The sequence below is a fragment of the Macaca mulatta genome, chromosome 12 (genome assembly GCF_049350105.2).
Source record: "Macaca mulatta isolate MMU2019108-1 chromosome 12, T2T-MMU8v2.0, whole genome shotgun sequence".
Classification (NCBI taxonomy): Eukaryota; Metazoa; Chordata; class Mammalia; order Primates; family Cercopithecidae; genus Macaca; species Macaca mulatta.
The window spans coordinates 96,041,028-96,061,615 of NC_133417.1; the positions used below are offsets into that span (position 1 = coordinate 96,041,028).

Genomic DNA, 20,588 nt, shown 5'->3' on the forward strand with positions numbered 1-20,588 from the left:
AAGGCAGTGGAAGAAACAAAGTGAAATAAACTCATTTTTAATCGCTGAATTTTAAAATATTTTTTAAAAGAAAAGCAAATATCATTTCATTCTCAACTGGGGCTCTAAGCCAGGAGGTTATAAAAATAATTTTTCTTCTCTTCTAAATTTTGATTCCATTATTTACAGTCTATAACAAAAGCGGCATGCTGTTCTGGAAAGTAAATAACTACCTTTCTTTTATTGTCAAGCATTAAATACATCTTCTTGAGTAACAGCTGTTCTTGTTTCTGATCACTCTTTGCCACACCATTGGTCTCGTGTTCTATAAATTGAGAGACAGCCAGTAAATATATTTATATAAAGAAGACAAAACCAACAAAAGCCAAGATTCATATAAATATAGGATAAAGATGACACAAATGCTGCCCAGTGACAGGTCAAAGTTTGGCTTTCTTCAATCTTTATTAAACATGAAAAAAGTCCTAAGTATAACAACTAGGCAAACTGAAACAAAATACTTGTTTTCAGTGGCCCATGTAAATCAGACATAGTAGTATCTGCCACTGAAGACACTGTCAGGTAATTACCTAAATAAATGTAAATAACAGAATTCAAAACTTCAGGTAAAAAATGTATACAAAGCGTATCTGTAGCTTTCAAAGAGAAGCAGATGATTAGGAAGCGGTAGCTGAAGTTGCTGTCTCTCATACTTTTTACCTAAATCATACTGATAATCTCTGCCTATGAACCATGCTATACCCCAGATGATGAATACAGCAACAGCAGTGCCTTACATGTTCCACACAATGCACATTCTTGAGTTCTTTTCTGTTGCTACTCTCATTAAAAACATCAACAGTAACAAAATAGAGTAAAACTGCTTTAAAACATGAGAAAAATAATGAGCTCATCTGCAGTGTACACATGTGGACACGCCATGTTTGAAGAAACTTGAGATATCAGGGCAGGGGAACTCCACATATCTATCACTCTGTGTCAGTCTGTGTCAGTGGGCTAGGTGCAATAAATAAGCTGAGTAACACATAACCAGTAGTTATCAAGTAGGGGTCACTGACCCCTAGGGGACTTTTGGTAATCTCTGGAGACAGTTTTGATTGTCACTAGTGAGGGCTCCTGGGTAGTGCTACTGGCACCTGGTGGGTATAAGTCAGGGATGTTGCTAAACATTCTACAATGCCAGGACAGCCCCCACAACCAATTAGCTACCCCAAAATGTCAACAGTATTGGATGTTAAGAAATCCTGGCCTGGGTTATCAAGGAAGAATTCAGAGTCATAAAATACTCGGCAAATAGAAAGGAGTAATCATCTTCGTTATCTAGTGTAAACAGAAAAAATCACAGCCAATGGGCACCACTTCAGTTGTGAACCCTTACCTCTGTTCTGCAAGGTTTTGCATTTGAAGTCATATTCATCTTGTAAATCTTCCAGGCTCTTGATTTCATGCTCTATACACTACAAATAAAGATGTAAACATGTTTTCTACTGATCAGCAACTTCCAAATACTTTAGGCAACAGAGTATTGCTTCTATGAAACCCAGAGAAACATGAAAACAATTCCAGCTCCCTCAAAAAGAGATCTGATTTGGAGAGTTCTAATCATACACATGAAATAATTTCTATTTCATTAATAAGTATGTAATAACACTTTTAAAAAAGCCAACATACAATAATTCTCAAACTGATTTGTATGTCCTTAACCTGGTTCCAGCACCTAAATTTTGATTCTTCCTCATCATTTTGAGACTACCTCTGAGATTATTTAAAAACTCCATTGTGAAGCCCACAGCAGTGGGGGGAAAAGCTCATAGAAAATTTCCTCATTCCTTCCAAATAAGTGACCATACATCTCAGCTTTACTGGGACAGACCTGGTTTCATACTTGCTATAATTATAAACAGTGCCCTCTTGGCAGCTCAAATGCATCTCCACCTGGACAATAAATTGTATGTGCATTCTACAAATAAGCATCATTTGTTTGAGATTTGGTCACATTTCCACATACTCTTCTCTGGATTTCCATGGCTATTTCTGGACTGGGCTCACTCGGTTTCTACTTTAATGAAATGCTTCCCTAGGAGACCGCAGGATAAAGTTGCTCCGAAGAATGTGGAGTTTCGAAAGATGCTGTCTGAGGCATACAGTCAAGGCCATACTGGTGTTACCCAGAGATCCACAGAGGACCAAACTCCTAAGCTGGAAGGCCTTTTCCACAAACACAGGCTTGTGTGAAAAAGAACTCCTCAACCTCTCCCCGCACCAGCCCTAACAGTGGAGAGGAGTAAATGCGGGCCATTGAGGGCGCCAGAGCAGCCCTCTTCTTCCATAAATTGACTTGGAAGTTTTATCCTAAAATCACTGTGGATGTCTTAATCAGAAATGTATCCAAATTTCGTTCAATAAAATGTATTTTTGTTCCTCTTCCAAGTCTTAGGATAGAACAGATGACTGGGAAAGATGGGCCATGTTTATCCTGGGGCACTGTGATTTGAGAGATGTGAACATAAAGGCCCATTTAGAGCAGCAACATCTCATTTACTGGGTACTGGGAAAAGTCAACATTTACTGCATGATCTTTCAGGGAAGAAAAAGATAAACTCAATGTTTGGCAGTTTTAAGAGGCCATTCAAAAAGTCTACTTACAGCTTGAGACTTCTGCAAAATTTTTCTTCCCAACTACTTAAAAGACTGAACTCAGTTACTAGGTTTACACCCCAAGTGACTGAAACCTTTTTTCCCCACAGAAAGTTTCAGAATAAATGCATGTGTTTACGCAATACTCACCATAACCTTGTCCTTCACATTTCTGACTTTACTGTCAAGCTCTTTCTGTTTGTCTAACATCACCGTGCTCTGAATATTCCCCGACTGGGCCTGTAATGGGAAGGGCGTGATTACAGCCATCGTTTTCTCCAGGGTGTGTACTTGCTGGTTACACTCCAAAGTCAAGTCCCCACCTGCCTTCCAGACCTTCTGACATATACTACAGGCTTCCCGCTTATGTGTCAGTAAGAAATTTTTCCCAAGGCCCTGGAAAATGCTGGCAAACTGTTAACAAGGCTACAAAAAAACTAGGCTCAATTCATGTCTAAAATAAACAGTATTTCTGGGAGTTTCCATTAATTCATACAGTTACATGGTACCACATTAGAATTTAGTTCAGGGTTTCTCAAATACTGTACACAAGATTATTCTTATTAACCCTGTCCTTATTTATCGTAAAGTTTTCTGATTCAAAGTGTGGTCCTCAGACCAGCAGCATCTCACCACCTAGGATGGAAAATCTAGGTGTTGGAAAATCTCAAGGGCTAGTATGATTATGGAATCAGAAAAGCCTATTTTAAGACAATCCTGGGTGATCCAGAGGTATACTGAAATATGAAAGCATTCCATTAAGGCCATCAATGAAAATCTGCTACTATAAAGTCAATAATGAATATAAACCCAGACTTGCCCAGGAGAATTCAGTCCTACTTTTGATAATCAGAACACTCAGAAGCGACAGGGTCTACTTGCTTCATACACCAGATGTACCCTGCACATACTAGGTACTAAGTAAATGTCAGGCAATGTTCTAGGCTCAGGTGTTAGAGAGGTAACCAGTGGTCCCTGTTCTCCTAGAGATTAAATTCTAGAAAGATGTTATTTTTTTTAGAGTTAAATCCTCCACACAGCAGAAACTGCGTTTGTCAGCCTTTCTTACACAGTGCCCTATACAGCACAGATTCTACGGGGGTGTTTTTACATATTCGATTGTATCAATCTTTTCTTCTTTATGCCTGGAATTTTCCTTATACCAGAAAGCCTTTCCCTATTGACATTATGGCATGCATTCATTTTTTTTTCCCTAGCACTTGCAAGGTTTCCTTCTTTTTCTTTTTAACTTTTGGATCGCTGATATATTTGTCTGTTCTCATGATCAGTGTGAAGTATGGGCCCACTTTTTGCTTTCACTTTTTTTCCAATTAGCTTTCCATTTGTCTTAACAACATTGACTGAAAAGTCCATTATTTTCCCCAGTGCTCTGAGCTGCCAGCTGTATCACATAAATTTCCATATGCACATGGGTTTCCTTCTAGATTTTTCTCTTCTTTTCCATTGGCCTGTTTATTCATAAGCCTGAACCCTTGAAGGATATTGGACTACAGAGGATTTATAGTCTATCTAGTAGGGCCAGTCCCATTTCATTGCTCTACTTGTTCAGAAGTTGCCTTGCTATTCTTGCATGTTTATTTTTTATAAATTTCAGAACCAATTTGTATAGCTCCAGAAAACAACTTGTTGGTATTTTCATTGGAATCACATTAAAATTACAAGTAAACTCAGGGAGAGCTAATATCTTTATGATGCTATTTTTAATTCTTATGCCTCTAATGGTTTTCTCCTGTCTAACTGCATTGGCCAATATCACCAATACGATGCTAAACAGCAGTGGAAACACAGCACCCTTGCTGTGTTTCTGACTTACTGGAGTTTTCCCAGTTAAATAAGTTACTGTCTCTAGAATGGAGAGATATATATTTTTGTATGTTAAAGAGGTATCCATTAATTCCTATCTTATTCAATGTTTTTATCAGAAACGAGCATTGAATTCTGTCAGGTCTTCTCAGCTTCTGTGGAATGAAGTAAATGCTTTTTTCTCCTTGTAGCTATTAATTTAGTGAATTGCATCAATAGGTTGCCCAGTCATGGTCTACCCTTGTGACCTATAATAAATCATATTTGGTCATGCCTTTTCTTAATGTAGTGTTTAATTCTGATCCCTAATATCTTATTGGGGACTTTTATATTGATACTCATAAGTAAAATTGGTCCACAATTTTTTGTTTTATCTTTATCAGGCATACATCATCAAAATTATTCTCTCTTCAGAGGAAGTTTTCCTACATGTTATATATTCTCCAATAGTAGAAGTTCAAAGCATGTGAATTGTATCAGCTGTAAAGTGCGCAATAGAAATACATGAACGTTATTGGTATCCTCTGTAAGTCCAAGGTGCCACATATCACTAAGTGACAAAAGGAGTTTCTCTGGGCGGTCGGGATGAGTTGTCACTTTAAGAAGTTCCATACAGCTTTCTGCCTATGCAGGGAAATCTCTGCTGTTGTCTAATTCTGATATGGTTTGGATCTGTGTCCCCGCCCAAATCTCATGAATTGTAATCCCCAGTGTTGGAGGTGGGGCCTGGTGGAAGGTGACTGGATCATGGGGACGGTTTCTCATGAATAGTTTAGCACCATCCTCTTGATACTATTCTCGTGATCATGAGTTTTCACAAGATCTGGTTAAGTGTAGAGCACCTCTCCCTGGCTTCCTCCTGCTCTGGCCATGTGATGTGTGTGCTTCCCCTTCACCTTCTGCTATGACTGTAAGTTTTCTGAGGCCTCCCCAGAAACTGAGCAGATGCCAGCACCATGCTTCCTGTACAGCCTGCAGAACCGTAAGTCAATGAAATCTCTTCTCTTATAAATTACCCAGTCTCAGGTATTTCTTTATAGCCATGCAAGAACAGACTAATACAACTTCTAAGCCAGCAGGACGTGGGCACTGTATCCTGTGGGCTTTGTAACAGCTGGGATACTACACCTAGGGAGAGGGACCAGGTCACTAGAGAATTCTGACTTCCCAGGCCTCCTCCCAAATGACCAAGGCTCGGTTTAGAGAACAGGGATATAAACAACGACTGTAAGAGAGCCGCTATCCCCAGCTTCTACCTCCCCTTTCTACTGACTTGCTGGGAGATGCTTGGTGGAAAAACCTGGTGACTGTGGCAGGGCCTAAGAAACCTCCTGCTTCCAACTTGGGCAGTAGTCCCTCCAAGTCACTCAAACCCTTGGTATTCTCTTACTCCTTCCTCTCATCCCTCCCTGCTTCCCTCCACCCTGCTCCCATCTCCTGCTAAGCAGATGCTTGCCTGCTCCTGTACACTTTAGTACTGAAACCACTTTCATAGTGAGTCCTTAACTTTTTAACTTTCTAAGAAACCAGGAGTACTGAAACCACAGGAATGTCAAACATTGAAGTTGGAAGGGACTTCAGCTGTCATTGACTCTTACTTTCTCATTTCACTACTGTACCTCTAGAGACCTTGTCTGGATGGGAACTTGGTTACTCACAGGCCCCAGATCAAACAAAGTCTTCTGCTTAGGAAGGGGGTCCTTTTCAATGGGATGAGCAGTAGTCCAAGTAAGGGAATAGGCACTTCATGGGTGTGAGAAGTTCCAGCCAGAAAGCCCTCACATCCCATCCCATAGATTAGAAAACTGAAGAGCGACTTCTCCAGTGAACTAGTTTCAGAGTTAGGCAATACTGGGTTTAAATTCCAAACCTACTTCTCATTAGCTCTGTGGCCCTGAGCAAAGTACCTGACCTCTAAACCGCAGTTTTCTCATCTTTAAAATGGGGATAAGAATACCTACCTTCAATGACAGTTTTGAAAGTATTTACTCAAACGAAATAATGTTTATAAAGTGCACAGCACAGGGCCTGCAACATGATATGCACTCAGCATATGGTAACCATTAGTCCTTAAGAACACAAAGACGGAACAGGAAAGGGAAGCTTAGAATCGACCTCATGTCTTTCCCTCCCACCTGAAAGAAAATCTCCCTATCCCTTCAAACCCTATGGACCTAAATTTTTGTCCAGACACGCAATTAGTTTATTCACCACAAATAAAAAAAGAAAGAAAAAAACTTAGTGTGCTGTAAGACAGCACACGAAACATTTATAGCCTACTAGAGTGTGGATAGCACAATATTCTCTTAAATCTATTTTCTAAAAGCTCTTACATTAAAACAAAAAATAATGGGAACAATAATTTCCCATCTCAGCATGTCTACAGACTGGGACAAATGCTCAGGCAGTGCGTGGAGACTTGCATCTTCCACCACACTTAAACTGTCTCCCTCTCCACTGTCGCACAGTTCACTTTGGTAGTTATTTGTTGGTGAAATGCACACGGGACGCATACTGTGTCCTCTGGCATCCGTATAGGAATGGGCTCTTCTAGAACAATCCATAACATTGGATTGTTGGCTTGTTGTCACCACCCCACTGCTCAAGAAAGGAATACTAAATGCCATAGCAACTTCAAAACTCTGCTGAACCCTGACAGCTAGGAAGGTTTGTATTAGGATTAATAAAACAATGATCAAAAATCTTGATACTAGTACAACTCTGACTCATTGACTGTTTGATGTCTTGAATATTTAATAGGTATCTTGATCTTGCTCAAAACAAAGCCCTTGATTTTCCCATCAGCCTCTTCTCTCCACAAACCTACTGTGTCCTACAAAACTCCTGCCCCTGCCTGCTCCTTGCCTTCCCAGCTCTGTGAACAGCATTATCAGTTTTCAAGGGGTTCTAGTAGCTGCTGTAGAGCCATCATCCTTGACTTTCTGCTCACTCCTGCATCTAATCCGTCAATATAAGGATCCTTCTATATTGGCACCACATCCAAAGCATAACCTGAATCTGTCCACCTCTTCCTACCTCCACCGATTCTACTGAGCGCAAGCTTCCACTGCTTCTCCCTTGGACAGCTGCAAGAACTCTCTATTTGCCTGCTTCCATTCCTGTGCCAGCAACTCAGAGGCCTTTCCTGATTCTGGTCTAAATGAAAAACCCTACTCCCAGCAACTCCATGAACTCAGCATGTTATCTTCTCAGCACTTTATGCTACCCGGAAGTATCTTGTTTATATGTTGTCTCTCTCCTCGTTAGAACTTAATTCCATTAGATTAGGATCTTTCTTAAAGCCTGGTTCTATAAAATCTCTAAATCTGATTCTCCCACTTCTTGGGGCTATAAAATTAGAGACATTCACCATTGCTTTGATGTGGGCCCCAATAGTATTTGATGAATGAATACATTTTGAATTTATTACAATTTTTGTGTTCAGTGAGAAAAAAGTACCTGATTAAATCTCTGGGCGTTTTCCAGAATTTTCCTTTCTTCCTTCAGACAGTTGTAAATGATCATAGACATCTGGATTGGGTCTTCCTGAAAATTATCCTAGATTTGAGGGGTTAAAACAAAAATAAATTAAAATGCAGAATGTTTACATTATTGTGTATTATAAGTTGATATGAATTTGTTTATATTCTCTGAGAAACCTCATCTCTCATCTGTTAAATTCTATATAAGCTATGTTTGTTAAAATCAAAATATTTCTTTCACAAATTATGACAAAAATTGCTTTAACTTTCTAAGTGCAGGTACCTAAAGTACTTTTGGAGTAAACAAGTATTTTCACATATGGTTCATATAATATTTTTACTTTAATATCTTTCCATATTTCTTGAGGCCAATTATCTTCTGTTAGGATCCCAAGACAATGCAAATGATATGAAAACTATACATGGCATCCCTCAATGAATGCATCTGTTGGTCTAAGCTTTGAACCAGACCAAAGATATTAATTTAGGTTTTTCTGTTGTCATTGTCAAAGCTAGTTTGCAAAACACTGGCAATAATGGCTCTTTATACAGGTGCATTCATGCAAGGTCTGTATGAGAGCAAATTTCTGTAAAGTTAATTTGATTTCCCTACTCACTGGTATATAAAATTGTAAATGCATTCACAAAGGAAAAAAAAAAAAAAAAAAAAACTTCCAATTACCTAAGCTGAAAAGTTCAGTTGTATTGTATGAAAGAAGAAAATGATAGCTTTCACCTCCATTAAAACAGAAAAGTTCTGTTATTACAGGACATAAATATGATAGCCAGGCCAAGGGCATGCTGGGAGTACATTTGAAGAACTCTTAAAACTCTGTAGCATGTTCTCTCATGTCTGGATCTTTCTTTGACCTTTTCTTCCAGGAGAGGCTAACTCCACCAGAAGCAAGGCAAGGTGGAGTTTAGTTCCTGAAGTCACCCCTTCCTCAGGTGAAAGTCAAACCTTTCCGGACTTATTCCTCATTTGCATAGCAAGGACCTGAACCTAACCACTAACGTTCCCTGGAGCTTTAATATACTACTATAGATCACTGCTCTTAAAATGCAGCCCCTTTTCTTTGGTTTAAATATTGACTGTTTTTAGTAAAACAAGATTATAGCATCACATTTTTCTCAGAATTACTGACACCTAAGAGGTGATACATTTAACCCTGAAAATTCCTTCTGTGTTTATAAAATGAATTGATATCTTATTTTACTTATGCTATATTTACTGATACTACAAATAATATAAATGGAGTTGTTTAGTCTCTGTTACTTCTCTTTTTTTTTTTTTTTTTGAGACGGAATCTCATTCTGTCGCCCAGGCTGGAGTGCAGTGGCCAGATCTCAGCTCACTGCAAGCTCCGCCTCCCGGGTTCACGCCATTCTCCTGCCTCAGCCTCCCGAGTAGCTGGGACTACAGGCGCCCGCCACCTCGCCCGGCTAGTTTTTTTGTAGTTTTAGTAGAGACGGGGTTTCACTGTGTTCACCAGGATGGTCTCGATCTCCTGACCTCGTGATCCGCCCGTCTCGGCCTCCCAAAGTGCTGGGATTACAGGCTTGAGCCACCGCGCCCGGCCTCTGTTACTTCTCTAAATACCACGAAGTGTATGCTCAATTGTATTTGCTGAATGAAGAAAATTGCCTTCCATCAACATGAGAACATTTCAACTAAAACACAAAAACCAGGTCATACCTGAAGATTACGCTTGCTTTTCCTTATGTTATGCTGTAGCAAGAAGTTATTCTCCAAAGAAAAGCGACTATATTGATCATCCAGCTGTGATAGGAGGTCATGAAAACGGATGGTGGCAAATGAAACATCATTGGCAGCGTGCTCCCTAGGAGATTTAACATTTACACATTTCATTCTAGAACTAAGTGTCTACGTAAAACAGACAAAACAAATGTTGGTTTCCTTATTGAAATTATTAAAAACAATTTAAGTATTTTCTTAGGTTTATTTTCTTCTTCTGAAACTGATACTGCATTTAGCAGTAGTTTATGTGGTATTTCTCTTATGTGCAATCAGCATGAAAAATTCTAGAGCTCTAAGAGATTGTGCATGACACTATTCATGGTGACTATCTCTGGAGGGGGAAAAGTCAACAGGGGACCCCTCACTTTCTATGTCAAATACTTTCAGGACGTTTAAAATATATGCAACTAGGCCGGGCGCGGTGGCTCACGCCTGTAATCCCAGCACTTTGGGAGGCCGAGGCGGGCGGATCACAAGGTCAGGAGATCGAGACCACGGTGAAACCCCGTCTCTACTAAAAATACAAAAAATTAGCCGGGCGCGGTTGTGGGCGCCTGTAGTCCCAGCTACTCGGGAGGCTGAGGCAGGAGAATGGCGTGAACCCGGGAGGCGGAGCTTGCAGTGAGCCGAGATCGCGCCACTGCACTCCAGCCTGGGCCACAGAGCGAGACTCCGTCTCAAAAAAAAAAAAAAAAAAAATATATATATGCAACTAGCAAATAATACATTTTAAAGTAGAACACCCATCAGTTAAAAAAAATCCCCTTAATTTTACTACCTTCTTCATATTTCTAATCAATGTTTAACCATTAATTTGGCTTTATTTCTTTTAAGTTTCTTCTTTCTATAGTCTGGATCCTAAGTTGGAAACTAATTGGTGTCAGCATTATCTAACTTGTCCAAAGCATTTAGGAGTATCTATCATAAATTAAATTTGACAAAACTACATAAAAGTGCTTAATGACTAATATACTTAACTTTGTTGAGACACATGTCATTTTTTAAATCAATAAACTTATCTACAACAAATAATCCCAGTGGCCATTGATGGAATTCATCTTCCAGTAAACGTGGCCCCACGTCACTTCATCAACAAGTATTTTTAAGGTGTAAACTTCTTCTTCTATCTAGTGAATTTTCCTTACCAGTCTTGCTTTTCTAACCACTGTGCCAGGTATTGTCTGATTTCCATGGGAAAACTGTCATCATAAAGCTGGTGAACCTGCTCCAGGAATTTTGAGTCAAGCTGCTGAAGTTCATACCACTGAGACATCCTATAAAGAAAAAGAATATACATTCTTTCCACGTATATGGAAACCACAGCTTCAAAGAAAGCCTTCTTGGCATCAGGTTGTACTCTTAAATATCTTGCTTAATCCAAAACATAGTTTGTCCCAGAAATATTTTATTTAAATGGCATTTATAGTCTAAAGCCTCTTTTTAATTGACTTTGGGGGTCAACTTTTTTTCTCCTCCACGAAACACATCTTCAGGTCTTTGCTTGTTGTCCACATATCAGGGCAGCCTTCTCTGGCCTCCTTATTTAAACTGCAACCACCTCCCGCCCTGGAAACATGCATGCCTTTCTCTTCCCTGGTTTATTTTTCTTCATAGTACTTACACGACCATCTGACCTACCACATTTTTTATTTTGATTATTGTCTGGTTTCCCCACCTGAAGGGACGGATGTTGGTGGAGGATTTTGTGCACTGGTGTATCCCCAGAACAATGTCAACCACATAGTAGGTATTCAATAAACACGCCTTTAAAATGAATTTGTGATTTTATCAAATAAACACATGAAAAACATTTTAATTAGACTTGCTTTAAGACAAATCACATGACTCTCCCAAAATGCTCTCCTACAAATCACAGTACATTTGTAATTTAACTCAAATATTTTTAAACGGCTATATTTATGATTCATATGGTAAAATTCATTATTTTTGTTATACACATTTAGAAAGATATATTTTCCTCTTTGCCTACTACAAACAATAAATCTGGCATAAAGAAGTAATGATTTTTAAATATTAAAACAACATCATTAAATGTCAATTAAAAGGATAAAGTAACACTTATCTCTTTGGAAAACTGTTAAGTCCATTTTTATACAGTTTTCCTAAAGATTAAAAATCACAACAAAAACTTGATATAAGGAAGTCCTAAAATCCATTAGGAAAACGGAAAGTTTTCCATGACCATCAAGTAACTTAGGATTTACATCAGCACACAGCTGGCGATAGGCAGAGTGGACACAAGGGAATCTTGCCCTGCCAGACCTCTGGGGAAGGGGTCTGGATTTTCAAGTAGGGCATGGAAGAGTATCTATGCATTCTTGTAGCCAAGTACATGTATGAAGGCATGAAGTCACGCCTAGTCCAAAAATGTCCTTCCAAAGAAGCATGAGGAAATGTCTGGACTATAAAGCTAGTTATCATCATATATACCAGTAGAAACGGACCCAAGCCCAGCCCCTTGACACTCCTGCTGTAGCAATTTGATTTTTTTCAGTTCAATTTTATTTTACCTGAGTGGAAAAATCTGTGGCTCTCTCCCTTCCTGCTTGGTAACTAATAAGGATGTGCCTAAAGCAGATATGCTGGACTGTCAGCCAATGGGAGCTGCAACGTCTCTTATTAGCCAAGTGAACCCAGGTAACTTACTCCCCTATCAACAAGGTGGTTGTGTGTGTGTGTGTGTGTGTGTGTGTGTGTGTGTGTGTAGTAGATAGGAACTTGCTCTGTCATCCAGGCTGGAGCGCAGTGGCACGATTATAGTTCAGTGCAGCCTCCAACCCCTGGACTAGAGCAATCCTCCCACCTCAGCCTCCCAGTGAGCTCAGACTGCAAGTGATATGGTTTGGTTCTACATCCCCACCCAAATCTCACCTCGAATTGTAATATAATTCCCACGTGTTAAGGGCGGGACCAGTGGAGGTAACTGAATCATGGGGGCAGTTTCCCCAATGCTCTTCTCGTGATAATGAGTGAGCCTCATGACATCTGATGGTTTTACAAGCATCTGGCATTTCCCCTGCTTGCATCCACTCTCTCCTGCTCCCCTGTGAAGAGATGCCTTCTGCCATGCAGAACTGTGAGTCAATTAAACCTCTTTTCTTTACAAATTACCTAGTCTCAGGCAGTTCTTTATAGCAGCATGAGAACAGACTAATACAATAAACATGAGCCAAGATGCCTGGCTAATTTTTAAATTTTCTGCAGACAACCTCTTGTTATGTTTCTGAGGCTGTTCTCAAACACCTGACCTCAGGCAATTCTTCCACCTCAGCCTCCCAAAGTGCTGGGATTACAGGCGTGAGCTTCCACACCCTGCCGCAGTTGGTTGTTAAGGCTGGATGAGCTAGTACATATGTAGCACCTGGCACAGAAGAGGTGAATTAATAAGCTCATGTTTGGGTGGGCGAGGTGGCTCACGCCTGTAATCCTAGCACTTTGGGAGGCCAAGGTGGGCGGATTGCCTGAGCTCAGGAGTTCAAGACCAGCCTGGGCAACATGGTGAAACCTTGTCTCTAGTAAAATACAAAAAAAATTAGCCGGGCATGGTGGTGTGCACCTGTAGTCTCAGCTACTGGGGAGGCTGAAGCGGGGGAACTGCTTGAACCCAGGAGGTGAAGGGTGCAGTGAGCTGAGATCGCGCCACTGTACTTCAGCCTGGGCGACAGAGCAAGACTCCGTCTCTAAATAAATAAATAAATAAATAAGCTCATGTTCACAAATCTGGAGTCAGTCTCATCTTCTCACAGAACCTGTTACCAACTCACAAAACCTGTTACCAACTCAGAGAGTGGCATGGCCATCTCCCAATCACCTAGCTCAAATCCCAGATTTAGAGTTGATTGTTTCCACTCCATCCCAAGACCTGCTGCCTTCCTGTCTCCAACATTCTACCTTCCCAATCCAGCCTCTGCTGCACACAGATTGGACCACATCAATTTCCTGTGCAAAAATCCTATGATTTGTCCATTCCTAGGCGGATTTCCAACCCACCCCATCTTCATCCATCAACAAAGCAAACCAGTCACCACATCATTTACTGTTTTTCAACGGTGCCCAACACTTCTGCTTTGCTCCAGCTACTCGCCCTTGGAACAGCCTCTCCACGAATTTTTGCATCTCTAAATCCTACAGCATTCAACGCTATGTACAAAAGTCCCTTCTTTCATTAAGTTGTCTGAGACTCACAATTAAGCTTTCTTTGACTCGTGTCTCACTGAATTCTGTACCTCTATTAGAGCATCAGTTCCACTTTTCCTTGTAAAGCTCTGTGATGCCTCCAGAGACCCTGCAGCGGAAGGTGGGTGAGGTGTGGTGGAGGTGGAGTAGTGGGGGTATTTTCCTTTTTAACATCTTACGGACCTTGGACAGTGAGCTGCCTACACTATGGGCTCAAAACAGTTTGTTGAATTCAAATTGTGTATATTTCAGATGGAATTAGAAACTAAAAAGCAAACCATATTATGATCTCACAAGTGTGAGTCCAGCATCCTCATTTAGCAATGGTTGCACAATGGACTGTGCTGGAGGCTCAAGTCCTATTTCTGTTCTATGAAAACAACTCCCTATCTATACAAACAACATTCAAAGCACAATCAACCACACCTCTGCATACCTATCCCAGAACTCTTCAGAAAATTTTTTTTAAGAGTAATTATATTATTTTGGGGGTGGGGGGGTCTGCAAAAACTAAACATCACTTTTAAACTCTAGGAAGACATTAAGCCCTTCCATCTTTAAACATAGAAACATAATTAAGATTCCGAAGCCATGTACTCATTCATGTGATCCCATGAACATTTACTGACCTGCCACCTTGTGCCCCAACAAGGGCGTGGGGATTCAACCAAAGGAGCAGCTACACACAGCACGTTAGGTGCCAAGACTGTCGAGGTTGCATGCACAGAGTGCGAATGTTAACCCAGACAGCTCTCGAGGATGGCATACAGCAAATGAAACTTTCTGCGAAAAGAAGAAAATGTGACTGATGGAAAGGGGGGTGGAAACGGGAGAAAGTGAGGGTAAATGGGAAGGTGCAGTGCCTTCTAGAGGAAAATTCCATTTCACAAGTCCTCTTTACTGCCAGAGCACGACTGGCAAGGGCAATCGTGCTGAGCAGTGCCATCTCCGAGAACAGGGGGCACTCCTCGCACTTGGAATACTCGGGACACGTTCTTTGGGTCACGGATTCGCGGGTCAGCACAGACGGCCCGTCCTCGCCCGGCGTCCAACTGCACGGCCCGAGGACTCCGTCCCGGCGCGTCCCACCCCCAGCACCCGGAATCTCACGGCCACTCACTCTGCGCGCAGGATCCGGAAGGGCTAGGCGTGGGGGGCGGCGGTGCAGCCTCTCCCGGGCGTGCCGGGCCGCCTCTGCTCGGTCTGGGGTCTGCCAGGCGCGGTCCCCCGGTGCAGCCAAGCCCCTCCGCAGACTCTGCGCTGGAAAGCGAAACTACCCGGCAGAAGAAAAAGCAGTGCCGGCGCCCGGCCCCCTTCCGCCCCCACCAATCACCGGGCGGCTCCGCGCTCAGCCAATTAGACTCGGCTGTTCCGCGGGCGCCACCGCCTCCCTCTGCGGGGCGCTGCTTCCTCGCGCGCTGGGTGTTTCCTCCGGCTTCGGGCAGGGCCGCTAGGGCGGTGACCTGCAGCCCGGTTCCGTGTTGACACGCTAGGTACTGGAGTTCTGTTTACATACCTTAGAGAACGACCAAAAGGTAACACATCCTCCTTGCTTCTTCCTGCCTCTTTGGCATTCTTTCTACATTGTCTCCACCTCCACTGTCAAACCATTGTATGTTAAGGTAGTCAGGGTCCAGACATTCCTCAGCTTCTTTACCTGGACTTCTCCTAAAGGCTGTGCTGTGATGACCTCACCCACAGCTTCAATTTCTTTCTAGATGGAGGGGTCCTAAATGCTTATCCTGTCCACATCTCTCCTCTGAGCTTCACACCCACAACTCCCACTTGCTTCTCCACTTGTATGTGCAGTGAGCTCTACAAACTATGTTCAGAACCAAACTCATCTTTCTCCTGAAACATGCTCTTTTTCTAGAAATGGCACATGTCAGATACCTAGGATTCATCTTTGACATTGCCTTCTCCCTCACCTCTCAACACCTGATCCTCAAACCTTATTATTCTTCCTCCTAAATATTTCTCAAGTCTCATTTACTCTGCTCCATTTCTTCTTTCTGCCGCCTCCCTTTTCTCTCTTTCCCATTACTGCAGTAGATTCCCGAATGGCTGCCTCACTTCAGCCCTTAGCTCCCTTTTAATCCATTCTCCATACAAGAGTTTGAGTGGTTTTTTTTGTTTTGTTTTTGTTTTTAACTGAAAAGCAGATCATGTCATTTGCCAACCTGAAAAATCCTTCCATGGCTTTTCTTTGCTCTTATAAAATTGAGTTTCTTAATACATACTATAAAACCCTGGTTTCTCTATCTCTTTCTCCAACCCCATAATATGCCACTCTGCTTTGCTTACTTCAGCATTTAGTTCTGCAAATAACCCAAACTCCCCAAACTCAGGGACTTCTCACTAGCGACTATTTGGAAAACCCCTTGAGCCAACATCTGCTTCACCCAACTCTTTGCTGGCTAACTCATCTTTTAGATCTTAGTTTAAAATCTCAGCTCAAATGTCACTTCTCCAGGTAGGCACTAATGAAGCCAGACAAACTAAATCTTCTTGGACTACATGCTCATAAAATCAATTTGTTCCTTCAAGTAGACGGGATTTGAGTCAAGCCTTGAATAATTAGGCACTTTGGGGTAGGAGAAGGATCTGAATAATTTCCCATGGATATACCTATATGTGTGTGTGTGTGAGTTTTTTTTTTTTTTTTTTTTTATTCTTTGCACATCTATTTGTTCTTGTCACAAATGCACCCTCACAAAGCAAGTTAGCAGTGAAAACAGCCGTCTCTGCAAAGAGATGCCAGGGCACCAAAAAGGTCCCTTCTGCTCTTACCCAAGGACCAACACAATGTTTTACTGTTCTCTGAAAAAAACTGTATTAATCCGTTTTTAACACTGTTAATAAAGACCTGAGACTGGGCAATTTACAAAATAAAGAGGTTTAATGGACTTACAGTTCCACATGGCTGGGGAGGCCTCACAATCGGCAGAAGGCAAGGAGGAACAAGTCGCATCTTTCATGGATGGCGGCAGGCAGAGAGAGAGCTTGTGCAGGGAAGCTCCCATTTTAAAAATGATCAGCTCCGTGAGACTCATTCACTATCACAAAAAGAGCGCAGGAAAGTCTCGCCCCTATAATTTAATCACCTCCCACCAGTTTCCTCCCATGACAGGTGGGAATTGTGGGAGTTACCATTCAAGATGAGATTTGGCTGGGGACACAGCCAAACCATATCAAAAGCTGACTCTAGGAACGGTAGATTACATGTTAAAAATATTTTTTTCTGGTACTATAAAACTTGCACAGATATTAGCTTCAATATTCATGAAGGAATTAAATAATTCTAATATCTGCAAATAGGATTATTTGGCACTCCAAATCCCAATTTGGATCATCAAGATCTATGGATGCTTCCTTCCTTACTCCCCTTTGTTTTAGCATCCATGACAATATCCTACCATAGGCCTTCATCACTTGAGAATTGGAATGCTATGCTAATCTCTAGGTATACTACCTTTTTCTAGTCTCTTTCTCCTTCACTATATTTGCCAAATTAAATTCCTTAAAATACTGCATTGATGTAGTCATTCCCTGCTCAAAAGCCTTAACAACTCTCCTTGCACGTATGATCAACACAAATGTTGTCTGCTAGTCTGGATCCTCCACAAAATGTCTCTTTCCTTCTTTCCAGCCTTTTCTGTCATTGTCCCATTTCCCAACTAACCTCGCCTACCTCCAACACTCCCCCCATGCTTTTAATTTCCTGATTTCTGCCCCTTTGTACATACTGAATGGCAAGTCTTGCCCCTTACTCTCTTCACTTACCAAATTCTTATCCACCTGTTAAAGCCCAGCCCAAATACTGTATTCTCTTTCTAGAACCACCTCAACCTATAGCAATTAATCTGGGGTCTCTGAATGACCTAATAATATATGTGTCTATTTATTTGGACAATAACTATACACTTCCTAATATTATGGTTTTTGAAGTGGCCAATCCTTATGTCTCCAAGATTCAGTGTTCCTAAAGGATAAACTATTTATATTTTCTTACTGTATAACATATTGACTGCTCCAAAAAGCAATCAAACCAAAGCCAAACAAAAACCTAGAAATCCATAATTTGACAGATACAAATGTGTGATGGTTGCCTTGTAACAGTCAGCTTGGAAAGCTGTGTCTCTATATCAACAATGTCAAATTTGCAAAAACTAGAAAAAACAGCTAACACTATGTCTGTAGACTGCATTATTTTCAAATCTCTTCTGTCCCTTCCCACCCCTTGCCATGGTTCACTAAGGGTAGAGTATACCTCTCTGTGTGCTGTAACTTGACCTTGGCCATGTGACTTGTTCCAAAGGAATATGGACAGTTGTGATGTATAGACCATCTGACCTGAAACTGCATGTTCTTTGTAATCAACTTGTTCTTGTGTGCTCCTTCCCTCTGCTAAGAGACAGCATGCCTCAGGTACCCACGCTAAATCAAAATTCTCAATTATCTAAATATTCCAAAGGACTGCTGCTGGTCTGAAACCAACTGGATACTACGTATGTATGTATGTATGTATGTATGTATGTATGTATGTATTGATGACACAGTCTCGCTCTGTCGGCCAGGCTGGAGTGCATTGGTGCAGTCTCGACTCACTGCAACCACCGCCTCCTGAGTTCAAGTGATTCTCGTTCCTCAGCCTCCCGAGTAGCTGGGATTACAGGCCTGCGTCACCAAGCCCGGCTAATTTTTTGTATTTTTAGTAGAGTCAGGGTTTTGCCATGTTGGCCAGACTGGTCTTACACTCCTGGCATCGGGTGATCTGTCTGCCTCGACCTCCCAAAGTGCTGGGATTACAGGTGTGAACCAATGTGCCTGGCCTCAATTGGATAACACTTTTTTTTTTTTTTTTTGAGACCAGGTCTCACTCTGTTGCCCAGGCTGGAGTACAGTGGCACGATCTTGGCTCACTGCAACCTCCCACTCCTGGGTTCAAACGATTCTCCTGCCTCAGCCTCCGGTCAACTGGATAACATTTAAAACAATAAATGCAACTACTTGTATTGGATTTAAAAGAGCAACAAATGACAGGGTATACTTCGTCACCAGCAATCAATCAGAAGCAACAGGTAAGGTGAAATTTACTATTTTTCATCTCTGAACTGGTGTACAGACAAAGGAGAGTCAAGGACAGTGAGGAATCCAGAAACTACATCATATGATCAGTAACTGAAGTGAAGTCACCAGAGTAACTCATAAATTCACATGATGTTACAGTAGAAAGACTTAAGAACTACTCCATACTTCCCATTTGGAGGAACTCTATTTTGCTTGGAGAAAGGACAGTATCATTCCTAGTCTTCACTCACCTTTTCTTTTACACCCAAATCATTCAGTTGTATTTACTTAGTTACATCTGCTTGTTGCACAAAGCATTTAAAGCAACTTATAGCAGAAATATCTACAATAACTAGTGCAGCCTGCAAACCAAGGCAAAAAGATATCAGTCATATAGTTCTCATTACATGAAATTGAAATTAAGAAGGCTCTCCTGATAAATTATTTTCAATAATGTCCACATTATTCCCTGTTCTATTATTTCTCCACCCTGCCGCAGACGTGACATTGTGACATTTGGAGTCTAGGCCTCAAGAGGCCCTATACACTCTGCTCTCAGAACCCTGCCCAGCCTCCATGAGAAGTCCGGCTAGCCTGCAGGAGCATGAGAGACCACACAGACCACAGCTGAATCACAGCAGTTGTTCAAGTTTAGACCTCAGATTTATGAGAGAACCCAGGCAAGATAAAGTGGGGGCCTGACCCAGGTGAACTGAACTCCCCAGCATATCCTAGACTCACAAGCACTGATAAATGATGTTTTACCAAAGTTCTGGGAATAGTTTGGTCTGTTATGTAGCAATAGATCACTCATAAAGAATTTATGAAATGAAACAAAACATCCTACAACTGAATTCTAAAACAACTAAGTAAGCGGAACTTAATTAAGTGGAACAGGTCCATTGCCCTTCCCAACCATGGGAATTTCTCCTGGAGTCGCTCATCCTCAAGGAATGCTTTATCTTTGTCCTTACCACATTCCTATAAAAAAAACTTACTGGCTCTGTGCGTTCTTTATAGCCTTGATCTATTTCAAAATGATAGCTACAAATCTGATGAACCAATCTATAGTAATATGTTTTTACTTTCCCTCTCCTTCCAGCTACCATTTTGTATTTCAGCCATATGTCCCCAATGTTTACAATAATATTATAAGCTAAATATCTGATAGTAGGAATTTCTAAAAATTCCAGTCAATGCCTCTTCACCTTTCCTCCTTTATGTCAGGCTTGCTATTATACTGTGAATGTCAGTTCATCAGTGTAAACTGTATTTGTTCATCTGTAATATAATAGAATTGAAATAAAAGATTTCTATCATTTCTTGTAGTTCTCTGGATTTGGGTTTTGTACAGTCACTTACCTGTCTTGGTGTGTGTATCTTCTTCCCAGTTAATAAGTACAAGAGGCCTCCTAGACAGCAGCTGCTTAAAATGCAGGGAAGCATATCATGGTTTGAACAAAACTGCACTATGTACATGACATATTTCATCCCAATATGAAGGAAAGCTATGAATACTTTTAGGAAAATGGCCATATGCAAGCAAGCTGTGTTCTTTACATGAAGGAAAAATAACACATCGACCAGAATTCTATTGATGATTATCACAATCATTTTTT

At 41.2% G+C, this 20,588-nt stretch overlaps 1 protein-coding gene and 1 long non-coding RNA gene across 3 annotated transcripts in view; one reads left to right on the top strand and one right to left on the bottom strand.

Moving 5' to 3' along the window:
• The window catches only part of STAT1 (signal transducer and activator of transcription 1), a 44,719-nt gene extending 29,506 nt beyond the window's left edge, over nucleotides 1-15,213 (bottom strand). The window contains exons 1-9 of one of the 2 annotated variants that reach the window (XM_077956099.1): nucleotides 15,020-15,173; nucleotides 14,529-14,682; nucleotides 12,595-12,767; nucleotides 10,848-10,976; nucleotides 9,640-9,784; nucleotides 7,921-8,019; nucleotides 2,788-2,877; nucleotides 1,379-1,457; nucleotides 213-304 (exon numbers count right to left, since the gene is read on the bottom strand). In XM_077956099.1, the coding sequence (XP_077812225.1) occupies nucleotides 213-304; nucleotides 1,379-1,457; nucleotides 2,788-2,877; nucleotides 7,921-8,019; nucleotides 9,640-9,784; nucleotides 10,848-10,976; nucleotides 12,595-12,749 (789 nt within the window). In that variant the 5' untranslated portion in view covers nucleotides 12,750-12,767; nucleotides 14,529-14,682; nucleotides 15,020-15,173. 2 annotated transcript variants of the gene reach the window in all.
• An 80-nt stretch (nucleotides 15,214-15,293) lies between these two features.
• LOC106992672 (uncharacterized) lies at nucleotides 15,294-20,288 on the top strand. The gene is made up of 3 exons (XR_001438697.3): nucleotides 15,294-15,434; nucleotides 18,773-18,980; nucleotides 19,469-20,288. It is a non-coding gene; the product is annotated as an uncharacterized LOC106992672 (long non-coding RNA).
• The last annotated feature ends 300 nt before the right edge of the window (nucleotides 20,289-20,588 follow it).